General features: G+C 36.1%; 1 protein-coding gene across 1 annotated transcript in view; it reads left to right on the top strand.

The window, feature by feature from the left end:
• The window catches only part of Hsc70-5 (Heat shock protein 70 cognate 5), a 197,603-nt gene that overhangs the window by 130,660 nt on the left and 44,988 nt on the right, over window positions 1-21,955 (top strand). Inside the window, exon 12 of the mRNA XM_090392437.1 lies at window positions 8,761-8,865. Coding sequence (XP_090248563.1) covers window positions 8,761-8,865 — 105 coding nt within the window. The remainder of the gene's footprint in view (window positions 1-8,760; window positions 8,866-21,955) is intronic.

Below are 21,955 nucleotides of genomic sequence, written 5' to 3'. Positions count from 1 at the left end.
AATGAAGCATTTCAAACAGTTTCCCCTTCACGCCTTGGTCATATGCCTTTTCCAGATCTACAAAACTTAAATAAATAAAGATCTTTGTTATATTCCCATGATTTCTCATCTCTTTGTGTTAAAGTGAAAATCTGATCCTGAGAACCTCTGTTTGGCCTGTTCTTGTTTTGCTCCAAGTTTCTCCACCACAATTTTTCTTAGCCCTTTCGTAAGAATACTTCCATACATTTTACCAGGAACACTCAGTTGAGAAATTTCTCTGTAATTCTCACATTCATCTTTATTCCCTGCTTTATAAATGGGTACTATGAGCATTCTACTCCAATCATCTGATCTGGAACTCTCTCTCTCTCTCTGACCAGGCCTTCTGAATTATGCAATGCAGCCACTGTAATACTTACATATTTTTGCATTTCTGGCTGAATGTCATCTACTCTAGCTGCCTTTCCACATTTCAGGCTTGTGATTGCTTTTCTAATATAGATACATATTCCAGATGGCATTCCTGTTGAGCGGTCACTGTTCGTTTCATTTAGCAATCTTTCAAATTATTCCATACATCTTTATCCTCGGTTTTCATGTTTCCCTTATCATCTCTAATTTCTTTTACAGTACTCTTTCCTCCATTTGTGAGCTTTTCCAATAGCCTTCAGAATATTTTACCACCATCCTGATATTTATTTTCTAGGTGCTTAACAAACTCTTCCCATGACTTCTGTTTAGCAAATTTTACACATCACTTTGCTTTCTTACATTTTTCTCTATATTCACTAAGAGCAAAAGCTGACTTACTTTCCAGGAACTTTCAATATGCTTTTTTCTTTTCCTTGACTGCCTCTTTAACTTCTTGAGTTTACTGTGGGTTCTGATTTTTCTATCATCGCCGATTACTTCACCAGTGCCTCTCTGGCTGAATCAAGTTTTCTTTAAGGTTTGATTCTTGTTTTCAAACTCATTCAGTTTTTCTTGAATAATGTTTGTGTATCTGAGTCTGCAGTTACATCTGATAGCCGTTCAATTCTAATTAATTTGAAAACTTTCTTATGTGCGTGCACGCACACACACACACACACCCTTTTTTTCAGTATGAAGCTCATTTTGTATCCTGCTCAACACTAAATGTTCATCACTTTGTATTTCAAATCCTCTGTATACTCTTGTGTCCTGAACCATCAGCAAAACATAACTGTCAACAATCACATAGTCAGGGACACTTTTCTTATCCTTGCACCATGTGAAGTTGTGCATATTTTTATGTTGGAATATGGTGTTAGTAATAACTAATCCATGTCTAGCAAGTACTTATTATTAGCTTTGCTCTTTTCTCTAAATTTTCCCAAAACAATCTTATATTCTGGTAATCATTTCCTTCTCTGCTGTTTAGATGTCCAACAAGGACCAACTTTTCCTTTTTTGTTGTGTTAGCTGCCTTCTCTGATGCTTCGAAAAATTCCTCCACTTCTTTCATAGTAGAATCTTCTTTGGGGCCATAAGCACAAATAAGTCTCATTTCTTTTCCCATTCTGATGTTAGCAGACATCAGTCTACTTGATGTTGCCTTCCATTCAAGAAGATTATCATCATATTTAGTGTTTAATATTATAGCTATGGGGTGATTAAGGGTCAAAGCTGTATAACTGAGAGGAGACCTCCACATAGCCTTTAAAGGAATGCGGAGAACCGACCAGGGCTTCTGACCTAATGTCCAATCCTCACCTTCTCATGGTGCACCCTGTTGGGTATCTACTTGGATACTGAACGAACGAGGATGGGCTGGCAATTTGGGATTTAGCCGACCAAATTGTATTCTTATTGGTTAAACCAAAATAAAAAATGATGGTACAACATGAGAAAATTTCATGCCGGCTGGGGCGTCGCCTGGTTAAACGAGGCCCTCGTTGTTTTCGCCAGGAAACCAGGGCGAACAGCGAAAAGTCAGCTACTGGAACAAATCTGAAAACAAACCCCAACTCAACATCACCAGAGTTAAAGATCGGTACTATCAACGTAAGAAGCCTGAATGGCAAAGAAATGGAGCTAGCTGAGGAATTAGATAAGTACCAGATGGACATAATAGGGGTGACTGAAACAAAAAAGACCAAAACTGGTGAGATCTTTCTGAGCAATAAATACAAAATGTTATATTCAGGCAATGACAATCAAGGAAAAGAAGGAGTAGCCATAGTATTCAACACAAAATACAAGGCTAATCTTCTTGAATGGCAGTCAGTCTCAAGTAGAGTAATGTGGGCAAATATGAGAATGGGGAACTGGACAATGAGACTTACTTGTGCCTATGGTCCCACAGAAGGTTCTACTAAGGTAGAAGTGGAGGAATTTTTTGAGGCTTTAGAAAAAGCAACTGACACAATGAAAAAGGAAAAGTTGGTTCTTGTTGAGGATCTAAATAGCAGAGTAGGAAATGATTGTGAGACATACAAAAATGTTTTGGGAAAATTTGGAGAAAAGAGCAAAGCTAATAATAATGGCAAATATCTGTTGGATTTCTGCTCAGGACATGGACTGGTTATTATTAACACCATGTTCCAACATAAAAATGTGCACAAATTCACATGGAGAGAAGAGGCAAGGAAGAAGAAAAGTCTCATTGACTATGTTATTGTTGATAGTGATGTTTTCTCCCTGGTGCAGGACACCAGAGTGTACAGAGGATTTGAAATTGGAAGTGATCACTATTTAGTCTTGAGCAGGATAAAATTGAATTTCATATTGAAAAGAATAACATGTAAAAAAGTTTTAAAGCGAATAAAAGTTGAGCAGCTCTCAGATGTGAACTGTAGACTAAAATACAGAAAGATTATTGAAAAGAAAATGAAAGAGTTTGAGAACAGGAATCAAACCTTGGAGATTTAGTGGCAAACTCTGAAGAAAACATTGATTGATTCTGCCAGAGAGGCATGTGGTGAGGTTGTGTGCAAGGATAAAAAAATCAGAACTCCCTGGTGGACACAGGAAGTTAAAGAGGCAGTGAAGGAAAAGAAGAAAGCATATCAAAAGTTCCTGGCAAATAAGTCAGCTTTTACTCTTACAGAATACAGAGACAAATGTAAGAAAGCTAAACAGTGTGTAAAACTAGCTAAACAAAAGTCATGGGAGGACTTTGGCAAGAATATAGAAAATAAATATCAAGAAGGTGGCAAAATATTCTGGAGGTTGTTGAAGAAGCTTAGGAATGGAGGAAAGAGTGCTGTAAAAGGAATTAGAGATGATAAAGGTGACATGAAAACAGGAGAAAAAGATATCCTTGAAGTATGGAGTAATTACTTTGAAAAACTGCTAAATGAAACAAGCAGTGATGACAGCATAGTGGTAAATAACACTGACCAGGCATGCAGTCAGGAATACATATACATACTTGAAGTAGAAAAAGCCATCAAAGGCTTGAAATGTGGAAAGGCAGCAGGAGTAGATGATATTCAACCAGAAATGCTGAAGTATGGTGGCATAAAAGTCTTATAGTGGCTGCACTGCATAGTTCAGTAAGCCTGGACAGAGGGACGAATTCCCGATGATTGGAGTAGATATCTCATAGTACCCATATATAAAAAGGGAAATAAAACTGAATGTGAGAATTACAGAGGTATTTCCCTACTGAGTGTTCCTGGCAAGATCTATGCAAGTATACTTGAGAAACGATTTAGAAGAACTGTGGAAGAAAAGCTTGGTGAAGAACAAGCTGGATTCAAGCCAAATAGAGGCTGTCAGGATCAGATCTTCACTTTACGACAAATAGTCGAGAAAGCATGGGAATATAACAAAGATCTGTATTTAAGTTTTGTCGATTTGGAAAACGCATATGACAAAGTGCCAAGAGAGAGAAGCTATTCAATATGCTGCAGTTATGTGGTGTCAATGGGGCATTATATCAAGCAATACTTAGTCTTTATTTGAGTTGTAAGTCAGCAGTTAGAATTGAAGGAAGTACAGGAAGATGGTTTAATGTTAAATCTGGTGTGAGACAAGGATGTATATTATCCCCTCTGTTATTCATTATCTATATGGATCACATTATGAAGGAATGTGGTATTAAACCTGATATCAAAATTGGAGATGTTAATGTCAGCTCTTTGCTTTATGCGGATGATGTTATACTTCTAAATAAATCCGCTACAAGTCTGCAAGATTCTCTGACTAAATTGAATAGCTGTTGTAATAGATATGGTATGAAGGTCAGCAATAAAAAGACAAAGACAATGAAAATAGGCAGAATCATTGAAAATATCAACTGTGTTGTGAATGGATAACCTGTGGAACAAGTAAAACATTTCAGCTACTTAGGCACGATTTTTACTGAAGATGGTAAATTAAATATAGAAATAGACAACAGAATCAGCAAAGCTGGTATGGTTGGAAGCGAATTGAATAAATTCATATGGAATAAGAAAGAAATTAGTCGGAACACTAAATTAGCTGTATACAAGACAGTGTTCAAACCAGTTTTAACTTATGGATCTGAGAGCTGGGTCAGAAGTAAAACACTTGACCGAAGACTAGAGACCGCAGATATGAGAGTCCTGAGAAAGATTAGAGGCGTGAACAGATGGCATCAATGGCAATATCATATTAAAAATGAGGATATTAGGAAAGAATTTGACATTGTCAGCATCCAGGAATGCGTTAGCAGAGCTAATCTCATGTGGTATGGTCACTTAAATAGAATGGGCGAGGAAAGATTAGCAAAACAAGTATTCTCTGCCAGGCTGGCAGGAAAATGACCCAGAGGAAGACCAAGATATAGGTGGATTGATGTGGTACAAAGTGCCTTAGACGATAGAAATATAAGATCTGATAATGTTGGAGTCTTGACAAGTAACAGACTGATTTGGAAGAATATTGTAGATAGGAAGTTAGCAATGATGTAATTTTTTCATGTAGTGCTGTCATATCCTGTACACCCCTTGAGGGTACATGGCAGGAATTTGATGATGATGTATTATAGCTACTTCTTCTTTTCTCTGATTGTTGTTTTTTGAATATGATAGGGGTGTGGATATTCAGATAAATACCTAGAATAGAAATGTTTTTTTCAGAAAATATCTTTTCTTTTAGGATATATAAGAAGTCATAAAATAATTTTTGTTCTAGGCGTTTATCGGAACTCCCCCCCCCCCCATATAACATCTTGTGTCTGTTGCTTAGAAATATCTCCCCTGTTTTTGACTTCTTAATTTCCATAACACCTGTTATGTTGACCTCGTACTTATCTAGTTCTTCTGCTACTTCCATTTCTTTTTCATTGATGCTTCTTATGTTGATGGTACCAATCTTGATCTCTGCTTATGTTGAGTTGGAGTTCGTTCCAGTAGCTGACTTTTCGCTGTTCACTCCTGATGATGGTTTCCTAATGAAAATAACACAGGCCTTGTTTAACCTGATGACACCTTTCCCAGCATGAAATTCCACCATTTTGATTTGTGGTTTAAGCCAATAAGATACAATTTGGTCGGCTAAATCCCAAATAGTCAGCCCATCCTCATTCATTCAGTATCCATGTACACCTTACTGGGTTAAAAATCTTAAATTTCTGTACAATCTTCCATTCTTATGCTTGCTTAGGAGTATAAGCTATTAAATATCCCCTTTTCCAAATACCCCCCCCCCCCACACACTCACACAAGATTCTTGTTACATCTGGTTAGTAGAGATGGCTCCTGAAGTCTGAGCCTAGCTGCTTTTTCTAAGTGTTCCCTTTAACAATTTTTCACAGCTTATTTTATATGAAGATAAAGTGCTTGCATAAGTCTAATCTGAAACATCAATAGTAGTGAAAATTCTCCATAATTCTCAATCAGTTTTGTTTTTCATTTTATACTGTGAGGAATATTTTTCCATTTATGTGGAATTCAACCTTCTGTCTGTGTTCTAGCTTTCTGATCTATTTTGCATAACTCTGTAAGTAGAGCATGTACTGCTTTTCTGCATTTATTCTATTTTTGTCTTTTGTGCCTTCCTTTCTAATATTTTTAATATAGTTCTGCCATTGAAGCCACCTGGTTACTCTCCTGATTTTCCTAAGAACACTTATAATTCTGATCTTCATTCTGTTCTGCTTCTTACTTAAGTTGAGTTTTTCTCTTATAATTACTAAATCAAGAAGCAAAGAATAGTAAGAATTTTGCCTTTGCTCATCCTAAATTACACACTTTAGATTTAATATTCAACATTAAAAGAGGCATCAAAAATTGCTGTTGCTGATAACATTATGCTGAATGTTATCAGCAACTTTATAACATTATGCTGAATGTTATCAGCCCAAATAATTAAATATGCAAATAAGCCTCCTTAAAAATGTTATAGAACAAAAATCACATGAAAATAGAATATCGATGATGAAATTTGATAAAGGAAATGCAGCTGGTGTTATTGTAATGAAAATATGAATACTCTCGAATGTTACCACCATTAAGTTTTCGTCAAAGCAACTATAGATCTGAGCATTGTGTGAGGAGTATCCAAAAGTTATACCTCAGTTGTCCACCACGCAAAACAGACTATGTTCAGAAATTATGTAAAAATTATCTGTTTTGTTTAATAGCATGTTATGGAACGTGAGCTACCACAACCGAGATGTTACCTTTTTACATGCCTTTCATATATGTCATTGTTTTTGGCCAGTTTTTTTATGTGAATTCCACCCATTCTATATAAGTACCTCTGGATAGGCTAAGGTCAAATAATCCTGTTCCAGCGATCAACTGTGGAACAGGCTATCATTTCTGATATCATTTTTTAACAAAAATGATATCAGAAACATTCCAACCTATTGATCTGTAAGGTGATATGTCGTTCACCCATAATGCCTGTTGAGCATTTATATTTAATCTTTTTATCATTAATGAAAAATTGAAGGATCAGAAGAGATTGGAAATAATACCACTGGAAAGAAGTATGTCACCAAAACCTGCATGCAAGACTACAGGAAGATTACTGCAAGCAGCAACAACATTTTTCTTTTTCGAATTGTTTTTTATAGCCAGAAATAGATATAAAAAAGAACAAGAAACATAAGTGAAATTGGAAAAAGCAGCAGACATGTGATTTCAGATAAGTCATTTTAAGCATGGGTATTTAAAGCATTAGCAGAATTAAAGATTTTGATACAACCTTTCGATGAATGTTTTTTCCTCCCCAAAAAATATGTGTATTAGGAGAAAACTGCTGGCTCTAGTGGCATTCAAATACATCTGAAGATTTAAGTTTTCACCCAGTATACCTGTTAGCATTTGCAGAAGGAATGCTGATCACACCCTGCTACTTCAAAGAGAAGTATGCATAGTATTACCATAAATACTGTTATAACTTCTGCACACCCCCACACTGCCTACAGAATTGAGCAAGCCCAGTTCTGTTAGTGGTGCTGTGTACAGACAACATTCATCTGTTTATCAGTAGAGAGAGAGAGAGAATTCTTTAACTGTAAAGTTAACACTGAGCCAGAAGATTATGAGAACCATGTAGCTGTAATAGCACTTCACAAGATTGGAATGCAGGTGCTGTTATTTTGAACATGCTAAAAGCACCCTGGATCAGTAGGATTTTTGTGTATCTGACTGTTAACTGTTAGAATGATACAGAAGTAGTATCTGACTGCCAAAGAACAGGTTGACCACACTTCATTAAGGCACAACAGGTTGTGAGGGCTGTGAAGGCATGCCTACACCATAATTCTGTGAGAATGCAGAAAGTGATGTCCTGAGTGAGTGATGAACGTTTTACAGAGAATGATGTTACATATACTAACTGATGACCTGGGGAGTGAGAGCCTATCGTTGTTCTACTGGACACCTCCTAACATTGTAACTTATGTGGTGGAAGAGGGCGATAAAATTAAAGGCACTTCTCCTGCAGTATGCATATCAGGCATAGAGATACCCTCTTCACAGATGAGAAGATTTTCACCATTGAAGAGTCATTTAACTGCCAAAAAAGTTGGGTGTATATTCCAGATGGTTGCACAGTATGTGCCATAGCACCCAAGATTCAGAGTGGTCATCTGGGATATATACCAGATGATGTTGGTGGTGGTGGTGGTGGGGGATGATGTATAAGGGTATCCAAGTTACGTTGACTCAGAGAAAAGAGTCAGACCTCTGCCAAAGTGTATTGGCAGAGGTTTTGGCCACCTGAGTCCCAATCTGAATCTGTTGGACTTCAAATTGGTGTCAGAGCTTCAGAGGGTAGCCTGCAAGAAACAACATCACTTGCCCGAAGGTGGATTTGGAGCAAGCAGTGGTAGCATTTCCATTGGATGTTGTGCATGCTGCCATCAATATGTGGCCTCATACACACACTTGGAGCATGTTTGAAGGCAAAAGGAGGGCATTTCAAAATTTAAATGAGTTTTTTTTATTTCTTTCTTCAAAATTGGAGTATAACTTTACTCAAGGCACATATTTATTCAAGAAACTGTTGTGATGGGGAGAAAGAAAGGGTATAGTTACGGAGGGGGCTCTAAATGCAGATTCCTGGTGATTTTTTAATTTCATAATTCTAAAGGCTCTCCTGAAAATTAAGGATCAGCATACTGTCATTATTGTTATTAGTGAGCTTGTTTGCAAGAACCCCAGTCGATTTTGTTTGAAGATTATCAGTATGCACATTAGCTTTTATTGTAATTGTCTTGTGTAACCCAGGAAATATTAAATGTTACTCTGTTTGAATTACCACAATTTTTGTTTTCATCTTTTAAAATCTTGTTTTTGTATAATTTGATTAATTTTATATTTTGTATATCTGTAGGTATTTTCTACTGCTGCTGATGGCCAAACTCAAGTAGAAATAAAAGTTTTTCAGGGAGAACGAGAAATGGCTACAGATAATAAAATTCTTGGACAGTTTTCCTTGGTAATTATAACTTTAATTACTGCAGAAGTTATTACAATAAAATTAGCTAAATGTCACAGTAATACTCTTTTGCAAACTTCTTATATCAAATATATCATAAAAATGTCCAGATAAAGTACCTAGAAATCCCAACAAGTTTTCATTAGGTGGTTCTGAATTATTGAAAAGGAAAAACTTTCAGAAGAAAATTAATAGATGGCCTTGAAGTGTATGGCATAAGAACAAGTTCTCATAATTACTACTTTCACTCCTCCCTGTTTTAATTTTTTTTTTAAAAGATATCTGGGATGAAATAACTTTCAGTACAATGCATGTGGTATGACTGAAACATTGCTTCATTTCACAGTAAAAATAAAAAATTGATGCAAAAAAAATTTTCTGAAGTGGAATTTTATGAAAAAAATACTAATCAGCTAGATTGTTTTCGAGTTTAAGAATTATATCATAATGTAATGTAATGTAACTTTTGTGTTACATTTTAGTTGGTGTAATGCTGTGTTCAGAATTCATTTAACATTGATAGCCTGACTGGAAGAAGGAACCAAACAGTTCCTTCTTCAAGAATTATGAAAACCTGGAAGGTAATCCAGGTTTTAATAATTCTTGGTTATGAAAAACCATCTGCACTAGATTAGGCTATGTAATGTAATATAACATGCTTTGATGTTTCCTTAACTGATGGTGGCAGGCACTTCTTGCTATCAGTGGAACAGAAAAAAATGACACATTCACACCTTAGCACTCATGTTACATTACAGTTCTGTTGTGGAAGAATGCCCAGGTGCAAACAAGACTTTAAATTAAACTTTCCAAGAAATTATATTGTTTTATCCATTATCGAAGTTAGCAAACAAAGTTTGCACATATAGAGGCTAATGACTTCACATCAATTGCCATAGTATCCCACAGTGCAAAGCGCACATCCTTTCAGGTGTATAATGCTATGCATTATAGAAAGAGTTGCTATCAGTGATGAGCTGTGGAATTTTTAACAAAGGGCTCGCATCGTTGAGCAAAAAAAAGCCCTATTTCACACAAAACGTTTATTAATACAGCTTGTGTACAAATGCCAATCAAAAAGTATGAGGGTACAATCAACCTGTAAAGGCTATAATTTTTAAACAAATCTTTCATGATCTAAACATGAAATATTTGCACACGGATCATCTGTGTTAATTTATCTTACATAAGAAAAACATTTCTTAACTATCAAAACCTAATAAGAATAAAATCTTTTATAATTGCACATATGAAATAGTCCCCTTTTTTTATAGACAAAATAAATTTCTTTTGTTGCGATAGAAGTATTTATGACAAACAATCTATAAATAATAAATAAATATTATCTAAACACAATAATATTGAAGTACATTATATTTCTCTTTTGTTTTTATACTTCAAGTGATAATCAGCGGTACCGATCAAGGGGCATTATTTTATAGTCCTATTTATTTATATGCGATTACCAAAAGTGAATTCTTATTTGTAAAATGGTAATAACAGTAACTATAATATTTTATTTAATAAAATCACTTTGTTAGATTACCGTATAAGTTTTTCGCTTAATATATTTCAAAAAAAAATTATTTTTTTTTTGAAAAAATAAAAAAAGTAAGAAGAACAAGGGACTTGCAAATTTGAGAAAAATTTAACAAAGGGCTCGAGTGAGCCCCTTATAGCTCACCACTGGTCTCTATCCATATAATGAATATTGCTATGCATTATTGAAAGAGTGTCCAAACCAGTTTGAACCTTTACTGAGGCCTCATCAGTGGTAGCCAGACCCAGAAGAGATACCAAGGTTGAATTAATGCAGAAATCATATATATTTCCTATATACAAGTAGCAAAAAAGGTGTATTAAGTTAATAAAATTTTCTGTATTAGAGATAGTCATTCCTAGGTTATGGCCAGACAGATTTCACTCAAATATATCATAATCCTTACAAAAATTCCTGAGCCATCTCTGTTTCATTCACACTTCTTGCAGGAGCACAAAGGGAAATATGTCAAAATTGTTTATATTCACTGCTTGAAAAATATGCCCCCACCTGCTTGTCCATGATAAGTGAAAATTTTTAGTTACTTTTACAAGGTGGTGGTGGGGGGGGGGAGATTCAGAAGAGGAGTTGTAAATAAAACTTTTGTAAATAAAACTGTTAATCATCAGTTTTATTTACATAATGCCAGTTCTGTTTTGTTTTATATCATAAATAGATTTTGTATGTTTCACTTATTGCATCTAATTAGGATTGCTGGTCATTACATCAGGGGGCGCTTAAGGGTCAAAGCTATATAACTGAGAAGAGACCTCCATATAGCCTTTAAAGGAATACAGAGAACCAACCAGGGCTTCTGACCTAATATCCAATCCTCACCTTCTTGTGGTGCACCCTGTGGGGTATCTACCTGGATACTGAATGAACGAGGATGGGCTGGCAATTTGGGATTTAGCCGATTTACCAAATTGTATTCTTACTGGCTAAAACCAAAATACAAAATGATGCTACAACATGACAAAATTTCATGCTGGCTGGGGTGTCGCCCGATTAAACAAGGCCCCTGTTGTTTTCACCAGGGAACCTATGGTCCCACAGAAGGTTCTACGAATTTTTTGAGGCTTTAGAGAAAGCAAATGACACAATGAAAAAGGAAAAGTTGGTACTTGTTGGGGATCTAAATAGCAGAGTAGGATATAATTGTCAGACATACAAAAATATTTTGTGAAAATTTGGAGAAAAGAGCAAAGCTAATAATAATGGCAAATACCTGTTGGATTTCTGCTCAGGACATGGACTGGTTATTACTAACACCATGTTCCAACATAAAAATGTGCACAAATTCACATGGAGAGAAGAGGCAAGGAATAAGAAAAGTCTCATTGACTATGTTGTTGTTGATAGTGATGTTTTCTCCCTGGTGCAGGACACCAGAGTGTACAGAGGATTTGAAATTGGAAGCGATCACTATTTAGTCTTGAGCAGGATAAAATTGAATTTCATATTGAAAAGAATAACATGTAAGAAAGTTTTAAAGTGAATAAAAGTTGAGCAGCTCTCAGATGGGAACTGTAGACTAAAATACACAAAGATTATTGAAGAAAAAATGAGAGAGTTTCAGAAAAGGAACCAAACCTTGGAGATTCGGTGGCAAGCCTTAAAGAAAACCCTGATTGATTCAGCCAGAGAAGCATGTGGTGAGGTTATCTGCAAAGATAGAAAAATCAGAACTCCATGGTGGACACAGGAAGTTAAAGAGGCAGTGAAGGAAAAGAAGAAAGCATATCAAAAGTTGCTAGCAAATATGTCAGCTTGTGCTTTTAGAGACTATGGAGACAAATGTAAGAAAGCTAAACATTGTGTAAAAGTAGCTAAACAAAAGTCATGGGAGGGCTTTGGCAACAACATAGAAAATAAATATCAAGAAGTGGTAAGATATTCTGGAGGTTGTTGAAGAAGCTTAGGAATGGAGAAAAGAATGCTGTAAAAGGAGTTACAGATGATAAAGGTGACATGAAAACGACAGAAAAAGATATCCTTGAAGTATGGAGTAATTACTTCATATAATTAATTAATGGCTAAAACTGCATAAGTGAAGTTTTAAATAAAGAGACGTGGATGCAGCAGCAACAACAGCCAAGTTGATAATAAAAATAGCTAAAAAGCAAATTTGGATTATAATTTAAATATTTGGCCCAAGATAGATGATGGAGAAATACTGTTCCTCAAATTAGAATATCCTTAAAAAAAGAAATTAAGAGTTATTATACCTCATCTGCCACTTAATAGATGATGGAGTGTTTTACCAGGCAAAGGTTTTATCCCCCTCCTCTCCTCCCCGAACCTGATGGGAAAGTGTTTAGGTAGCTTTCCAAGCTGGTGCGTAATCCTGATGCCATTTATACTGCCACATTGTGCATGGAAGAAAGCTGTGTAGTGGTATATGAAGAACACTGTTGTGGCCATGTTATAGGATGGAGACTGGATGTTTTCTATATGGGCAACATGTCCAAGAGTATCTCCTCATACTGTATATTTCTCTGCTCTTTTACCTTTTGCCTCTTCAGCCATCATGGCAAATTCAATCATTATGGTTAAAAAAAAAAATTAAACTCAGAGAACCTCCGGTGAAAAAAAATTCACTTCACCAAAATTTGTGGAATTAAACACCGTCACCTGCAGACATTCAAACCTACTGTTTTTGACTGAACTTCAAATTACTGCCACACAACCAGCTTCCATCTTAACTGTTCAAACTGTGCTCTGTTGGATTATTTCCCCATCTCTTGTCCTTTTGTATAGGCTGATATTCCTTGCCAGAGAATGCATAACCATGAATCACCTAGTTTTGGCCTTCTTTCTCTTAAAATTTCTTTGCCATATTATATATATCTGCCATCTCTGCTGTTCCCTCAATTCTGAGAATCATTGACTTCTTTTAAATTCTTAGCTTTGATTTTGATTTCCTGCAATGCCACTACCTTAACAATGATGCCATCTTTCTTGGTGGCTACACAGATTGTATAGAAGAAATAGGTTCGAGTTATTTAGATGTTTGGGGTGAGTTTGATAATAGAAAATACTTGGATCAAAGGGATGGTTGCACTTCAGTGTATTTGGCATCCGAAGCCTGGGAAAATTATTTATCGGGTAGGGCCTAATTCAGAGTCAGAAAAACCAGATCATCATGGGTGGGATGGTGAGAATGTGTAAGTGCAGCAAAGGTATGCAAATTTGATAGTGATATAAATGTTGGTGAGTGTGGTTATACATCTGGTGAAGGGATGGCCTTGTATATATTGGGTTTGGAGTTGAGTAAAAGCATGTCTGTATGTATTTTGGGCAGTGGTAAAGAGAAAGTTCCCCCATTGGTCCAGGTAGACTAGATATAAGTATATGAAAAAACCAGGAGGTAACTCATTTCTGTACACATATCAGGAGTATCAGGGACAAAGGGATTGAGTCTGTATCCACCATGAATACATTTGTGGCCTACTATTGTTGGCATAAATGAAGTCTGACTCTTAGAATCAAGTGTAAAGGATGTAGTATTTTTAGGAATCGGTTGGTAGTGATGGAGAGGCTATTACTAATGATATCGAATGTTATCATTTCTAGTCTACATGTATCAGTAGCACTGGACTTTCAGCTGGGGGGGATGGTGATGATGATGAAATCCTATACAAATTACCTGATGGGTACTAAAGGATCATCATGGGTGACTTTGCAAAGGGGAAAAAAAAACTCATAAAAATTATAATTTATTGTACTGTGTCTAGGCAACTTTCTCAAGCAGCATGTGAAAGAACTGGAATTCAAAGTGCTTAAGATAAGACATTACTGACCTGTGATATAGCTAAGTATATGGGTGTTTCAGTTAGGAAAAGTTACATGATGAACTACCAAGCTGGAAATTATTACAAACTCGGGAGAATAAATACTATCTTTGGTTCCATGGTATTATTTACTGAATGAAATGGATATCAGCAGTGCATGAGAAGCTTCGAAATGCCTGCTTTAATAATGCAGTATTTTGGTAGTTTGGCTCCCACTGACAAGACCTCAATAAAGATCGAAACCAGTCTGGGTAGTGACCCTTCCCATAATGCATAGCATTATACATACCCGTAAGGATATGTGTTTTGCATTATGGGATGCTAAGGCAAGTGATGTGAAGTCATTAGCTTCTATATACGAGTTGCCCTGCTCTTGATTATATTTCAGGCAGAAACTTTGTTTGCTTACGTTTGGATAAAGGATTTAACCAAGTATATAATTTCTTCTTGGTATCTTTCATTTTAAGTTCTAGATCTGCCTGCATAAAAATTCAGCAATAGGGAACAGATGGGATATCAGCACATGTGCTGTAGGAATGTTCAGCTGAATCAGTTAGGCCAGTGCCATAGTTGTATGATATGAGTCTCAGCTCAGGAAAGATCCCATAGGAATTATTAGAATGTAGAGCAATTATATAATTGCTCTACATTCTAATAATTCCTATGGGATGAATAAAGTAAGAGATTTGCAAAGGCATTTGAGATACCACATGAAAAGTTGTTGTACAAATTTGGAGAATAGAGAATCAGATTTTAAACCTGTTGACTTTAGGGGGTGACTGACATGCAGGGATCTGTAAGTGGTATATAGGGCAGTGAAACTTTCAATTTTTACCTAGCCAGTGGTGTACTCCAGTGATCAGACTATATGTTAATCTTTATCCAAACTTCCCTCCTTACTTTATCCAAACACTGCCACAACTGTAAAATTAGTTAAAAATGAACCCTTCCATTGGAAACAGGTCTCTTGGTTCTCAAAATTTTGGTCCTCATAAAAGAATGTTCTTTTATGAGGACTGTGAACACTAGTTTATAGGCCTCGTGTGATACAGGTCTATAAACTTCTCACAGCATGTTGCAGGATGCTAATTGATAGAAATTTTCAGTACATGGAAGTGGGGAGAAAACCAGTGGTCATCTGTAGGAGGTTGTGCACAGTTAAGACAAGGATGAGTACTAGATATTTTTCAGAGCATGAGTTGGCACAACATCTTACCAGAATATCTGATATTACTTACCCAACATTTGATCTTTCCTTAACCAAGTCTCCTTCCAGGTGCACTGTTGAGGTGACTTCTCCATCTGGAAACTCAGATCATAACCTGATGCAAGATTCATCTCTAGTGGAATGCAGTCTCCTCAGCCATTCATCACCTAAGATCCTGATACTTGTGACCATGTAACTGAAATTATCCAGGTTGGAATGAGGAGTTTCATTTACTACTCTGTTCAGAATTCCCACCCAGTATCCAACCCATGGTTTTCCAAGAGGTGTGCCAGGATGTCAGGAGGGGGGGGGGGGATCAAGCTTCATACACATAGCCTTACACTAAAGCCTGCAGCGTTTGCAAAATAATCTTTAACAGTGCTAAGTCTGATTTTGAAAGAAGTATGTGACACTGTTAATGCTTGCTCCTAATCCTCTCACCTCAATGACAGGCATCACCTAAAAATAAAGCTAACCTCCTAACATAATTCCATTCATCCCAACCCCTTGAGTAGTTAACCAAATAAATCACCTCCTCTTTATGGAATATTGGATTACATGCCTTCTGCCCAGAAGTATCAGAAGAATCATGGCAACCTGGATATCATAAAGGTTTGTGATCCAAATGGCATCCCACCAATTATGCTCAACAAATGTGTCCATAAACTAATGAGCATCCGCTATCATATCTGCACTATGTTATACTAAAGTGGCAATTTCTCCACAGCATAGAAGCAAGCCTATAAACAACCAATTAAAAAAAAAAAAAAAAAAGAAAGAAAGCCCACCAAACTTGGTTTGTTGCTCTCACATCATTATTGTGTAAAGTAATGCACAAAGTAGTCAACGGTCAACTTCTTCAGTATCAAGAAAAGTCACCTAATCGGTGGCCACTAATATGGATTTTCATTCAAGATCCACAGCAGATTTCTTCACTTATGTCACCCACTTCTAGAACATGCTATGGAATAGTTTGGAAGGAATTTGTGTTGACATACAAGGCATTTGATAAGGTTTGGTATTGAGGCTTCTCAACAAGTTGCCAGTTTCTCTTGGTTTGTTCACTGTGTTATGGTAGAGAGCATAATAATCTTTTGAGATTTTGCTATTAATGCAAGTGTTCTTTGGAAATATGTGTTTTTGTCCACCCTCTTCTTCGCATATATAAAATACCTCACTAACCAAGCCCTATCTACAACTTGTTGGTGATAGCACTTTGCATTTTTCCTACTCACAGGATAGACCTTGCTATTCTCAAACAATACAAGCTTCAAGATCATATGCTATTGGTGTCCTAAGCAATGATTTCCATACCATATTTTAATAGGGTGATAACTGCATAGTTGTATTTTACAGAATTGCTTCTAAGACTTTTTTTTTTTTACTCACAAAGAGAGATTTTAGTTTATCTTCCATACCTTTGAAAATACTTAACTTTAAAAAAAAATTATTGAGTCCAGATCTTGCTTCTTGGACTGATGCTATTAGCTTTTCCTAGCTTAACTGGATTATTCCTTGCATCCTCATCTTCAGAAAAAATTTTTCACTAATGCATTACTTTTCACCTTCCAGCTATTAACTCTTACACAAATCAGAGTTCTTTCTGCATTTTCTTGCTTCAACAGATATTTCCATGGGCACTAGTAAAAACAACTGGCATCCATCGTGTCCCCCTCCCAATTTCTACTTAACCTACAGTGATATAATTAATAGCTGTTCAATATCCTGTTATGTTGAATTTCCACTCACTGAACCTACTGTTACCATTCATTCTTTCTTCCATCTACCTGAATTCTGTGATGAGTCTCCCATAAAGTATTTCCTAATGACTACAATCTCTCTCTCTTCAAAAATAATATCAGAAGATTACTTCTGGCTCCCTAGATGTGGTGTTGATTTGCTATAGCAAATAGCATTTGCAATAGCAAATACTATTCTGCTATAGCATTTGCAACATTTTACATGGAAGTCAGCCGTGTATATAATGACTCACTGTAGCAAATACAGGCTATAACAGACTACCAAAAAGTCTGAACCAAAGCTCCATAAGTATGACACTGCACTAAAAAATTCAATTATTTAGTGTAGCGTACACTTCATGGAAAGAAATCTATGGACAAAGCACATCATGCCATGTAACGTGTTTGTAGCCAGTATAAATTGGAGGAATATGGTCAGTGCAACTGTGTGCAGGTGAAATGGCTACGAGAAAGGAACTTATGGAGTTTGACGGAGGTGTTGCAGACTTCTGTTCAGCCAGTTGTTGACAAGTTGGACCATCCCAAGTCAGCAATCAGTGATACCATACTGAGATGGAAGCACATGGAATCAACTGCAATTTCTACATGCAGCGGATAGCCCACCACACTCATCAGATGACTATAGGGTGCTATGAAGGATAATATGTAAAACCCACCATTTGTCAGCCAACACATTGAATGTAGAGTTCTTCCAGGCATCTACTAGAACATGAATCTGCACAAAAACATTCAGAACTGAGGCTCAAACATAGGTTTCCATGATAGGATCACAATATATAAGCTGCACATTACTAAACCAACATGCAACATTGTCTTCAGTGGTGCAAAGAGTGGACAGTGGAATGTGGAAGCTTGGAAAGCTGTGTAATGGAGTGATGACTCGTGCTACTCTATCTACCGAGCAGATGGATGGGTGTGGTGGATGCCCAATGAATGCCTCTTACCAGAGTGTGTAACCCCAACTATGAAATTCAGAGGTGGCATTGTGATGGTATGGTCCTGTTTTTCCTGGTTTGGTCTTGGACCTCTGTTTGTGGTGCCATGAACATTGAAGTCTGAACATCCTGGATAATGCAATGCTTCCTACTTGGTGACAGTTATATTGAACTGACTATTGTCTCTTTTGGGAATCCAGTGGCACAGTGTCATAAAGCTGCTGTTGTAACTGTCTGTTTTATGGACATTAGCATCACCCATTTGACTGACCTCCACAGAGCCAATTGAACATTTGTAGGACGAACTGGAGCACTAAGTGAGGTCACGGATGTCCACTCCACAACAGCCCAGGACTTTTGGAAGAATGGTTGAAATTTCCCTTTGATTGCTATCGTAGGATAGCTGCAGTCATCGCTGTGAAAGGAGTTCCTACATCTTGTTAAGGTTGGCGCCATGACTGTTTTGTTCTTCATATTATGGTGTTCGTTGACTTCTTTCCAGGCTGTGTGTGTGTGTGTGTGTGTGTGTGTGTGTGTGTGTGTGTGTTTACATTGCTTGCAAGGTATAGGTGCAGCATTCATGGCATACAATAACTAACCCATGTACCTTGTACAGTTTTTATTTATACATTATTATTACATGAGCACCACCATGGAATCCAAAACTTATGCAAATTGAACTGTCCACACAGAATCTGTCATAGATCTCCTTGAACTCTTTGACAAACAAAGCACTCACAAATGCTCTAGCATTCCACTCATTTATCACTCTCAAAGCAAAAGTCTAGTCTTCACACCCTAGCTAATTACTCTGTTACTTAATTTCTAGGGATGACTTTTTTTTCTTATGCTTCTCCTAAATGTTTCCTCTAATTTTTTGCTGTGAGTGTGCACAGAAATTTGCATGTGTGCAAAATTTGCCTCCTTTTGAAAAGTATGTGCGCATCCATACGAGTCACCATACTGATCATTTAAGCAAAAAAGTTAAGAGATTTTAGTTCTCTCTTTACCTTCTGGTGTCAATGGGACATCAGCCAGGTCACCCCAACTCCCCGCCATGTTCCCGCACACAGCAGTAGCCTCCCCAGTAAACAGTCGGAAATCACAATTCACAAGCCTTGGGCAGGACTCGATCCGGAGACTTCACGCATGCAAGGCCAACACGATACCGACTGTACTAGATAGGATTCTAAGTGTGTGTATTATTACCATCACCAAGTAAGTTGTGTGACATCAATCACAGAGCTAACATAAATATTTTATATGTATTTAATATTGATCTGATTAGAAGTAAGAAATAAAGTAAAAAAAAAAAAAATAACACTAGTGACTGATTGCCTTTAATTAAGTTTTCTAACTTTGCAAATAACTCTAAACATACATAATAAAATATTCCCATTACTAATTCTCACCTTGTTAAACATTCATAATAAGTCTGTTACTAATTTTCATCTTGTTTAGTTCTAGCTTCTATCTCTTTATTTTTTCTTTCTTCTGTCTTTTGCATTCACCCACTCTTTATACACACTATCTAAATTAATTGAATTTCGATATAATTGGTAACTTTTCACTCTCATTAGCATATCCAAATGACATTCTCCTAAACAGTTTCTAAGTTGGTTTTTTATTTGATTCATTAGACTAAAACCTCGCTCACAGTCTGCACTAGATGCAAGGAAGGTTCTTCCAATATCCATCAACTTTGCCAAATCACAAAACTGCTCATTTTGAAGAGCAAATACAACCATTTGTGTAAAATTTGATATCATTTTGCATTTAATTTTTTCTTGTACAGAAAATTTGAAATCATTAAACTGACTAATCATTTCTGTAGTATCATCCAGAAAATCATGATATTTAAGACAAAGAGCATTAACATGTTCGCTACCAAATGAGAAATCACAATGTGAAATAGAGAGATATCAAACACTGACCATTTTTGTATCTCATTCTCAGGGAATCTGTCCTTTAAATGTGCACATAAACAATTTATAAAATTTAACAGGGGCCTAGTATCTACTAGTTCAGTCTCTTCTTGTTTAAGTAAAGCATTTACTCTGTCACTCCAGCAAGCGTCAACCTTCTAAATACTGATTCCTGATTTTGTTAATCTTCCCTCTGGCAAAATGATGACTGTCTAGTGGTGTAAGGTTACTCTTTTGTAAGATTTTGCACAGGGAAGCCATTTCTTCCAAAACATCACTTAAAACATTAACAGCTACTTTGAATGTCACGTTAGTTAATTTATTGTGACAATAATTAACCACGGGATCATTTGATTTGTCTTTTTCAAAATATGTGATCAGTCCCTCATAGTTTCTTATTATTGCCTGTAATGCAAAATGTCTGCACTTCATTGAGTGGTCTGAAGGCAATAGCTTCATTTTCAGACACCTCGACAATTTCTTTAAATTCATCTCTTTTTCACTGTGGAACGAGAAAAGAGTGTGTACACTGTTCTCATTAATGTATCAATATCTCTGATTAGTTTAATTTCCTTCCACGTTTCACAGATCCCCAGATCCTCACTGTGAGCTACAGTGTTGCTGGACAAGATGTGGAACTTCTTATTTAATTTTTGCAGTGACACCATTAACTTTTCCCAGCATCACTGTGGCTCCATCAGAGGTAAACATCACCATTTTTTGGAGATCAAGTTTCTTTTCTTGATAAAACTGTTTAATAGCTAACACAATGGAGGAGGCATCACATGCCTGCAACTGAATTATTCTGCCAAAATATGTTTTATATTCATTACAATCTTTAGGTCTAAACTTAAAATAGAGAATGAGGCATTTGTTAACTGTTATATCAGTGCTTTCATCAATGGTTAAGGTGTAGAAATTTGCAGTTACAATTTGCTCAAACATGTCATTTTCAACAATTAAATTGATTGTTTTCAGAAATTCAAATGGATAATTTTTGCTTTGCCAGCTGTCTGGGAGTTGAACATACTTTTCCATATGTTCATTAATATGTTGAACTGAAAGTAAAGAGTTATTCATCTTAACAACTAATAAGACACTGTCAATAAGAACTTTAATCTGCTCTGGGTTTGATCGTTTTCTCTCTCGGTCACCTGAACTTTCACGTAGCATACGCAGTACTCCTGTAGCTAGCAATCAACAATTTTGTTGCCTAAGTTTGTGTACATGTATTTTACTTGTCAAATGGCATTTCAAAAAGTCCAACTTCCAAGTGACATCAAACTTCTTCCCATTAGCAAAATCCCCAGCAACCTTTGCATTACGACAATAAATACAAACAACACCAATTGTAACATCATACATAAATATTTCATGCAGCTGAATGTTTATCAACTCATGAGCTTTTGGCATAGCAATTTTTACTATTTCATCCAGCCATTCACTTTTAAAGCAGCTAGCAGTTTGTTTTTGCTTCACACCTTTTGCTTCTTTTGAATTTGACATGGTGCATCAGTTTTTTTGCAATTTTGTTATTTGAAGAATGTCTTTTATTGTTTTTATAAATTTACAAATGTACGCTATTTACTGAATAACTTGGCAAGGCAAAAGCTGAACCAACACTAAACATTGTCGAGGGCAACATAAGAGCTAAAAGATATGCCTAGAGGCTAGATTTAATTAACTTGGTTGTGTCTCAATGCATGTACACGAATGTTATTATTTAGTCTACTATTTTAAAATTCCTTTTAAAAATTAGAGAATTTTGAAATGTTACAATATTTTTAATTGTACTCTAATTCAAGTTTTTAAAAGTATTTAATTATTTTTATTAAAATTATGAAACCATTGTTTTAATTCATCATGATCTTGAACTAATTTGATCAGCCAATCACGTTTGGGAATTTTCCATGAGTCAGGCTTGAGATG

The sequence above is a fragment of the Typopeltis vanoorti genome, chromosome 5 (genome assembly GCF_054136105.1).
Source record: "Typopeltis vanoorti isolate ZY-2024b chromosome 5, IOZ_Tvanoo_1.0, whole genome shotgun sequence".
Classification (NCBI taxonomy): domain Eukaryota; kingdom Metazoa; phylum Arthropoda; class Arachnida; order Uropygi; family Thelyphonidae; genus Typopeltis; species Typopeltis vanoorti.
The sequence above is the reverse complement of the archived record's forward strand: the minus strand, read 5'-3'. Positions and strand labels throughout refer to the sequence as shown.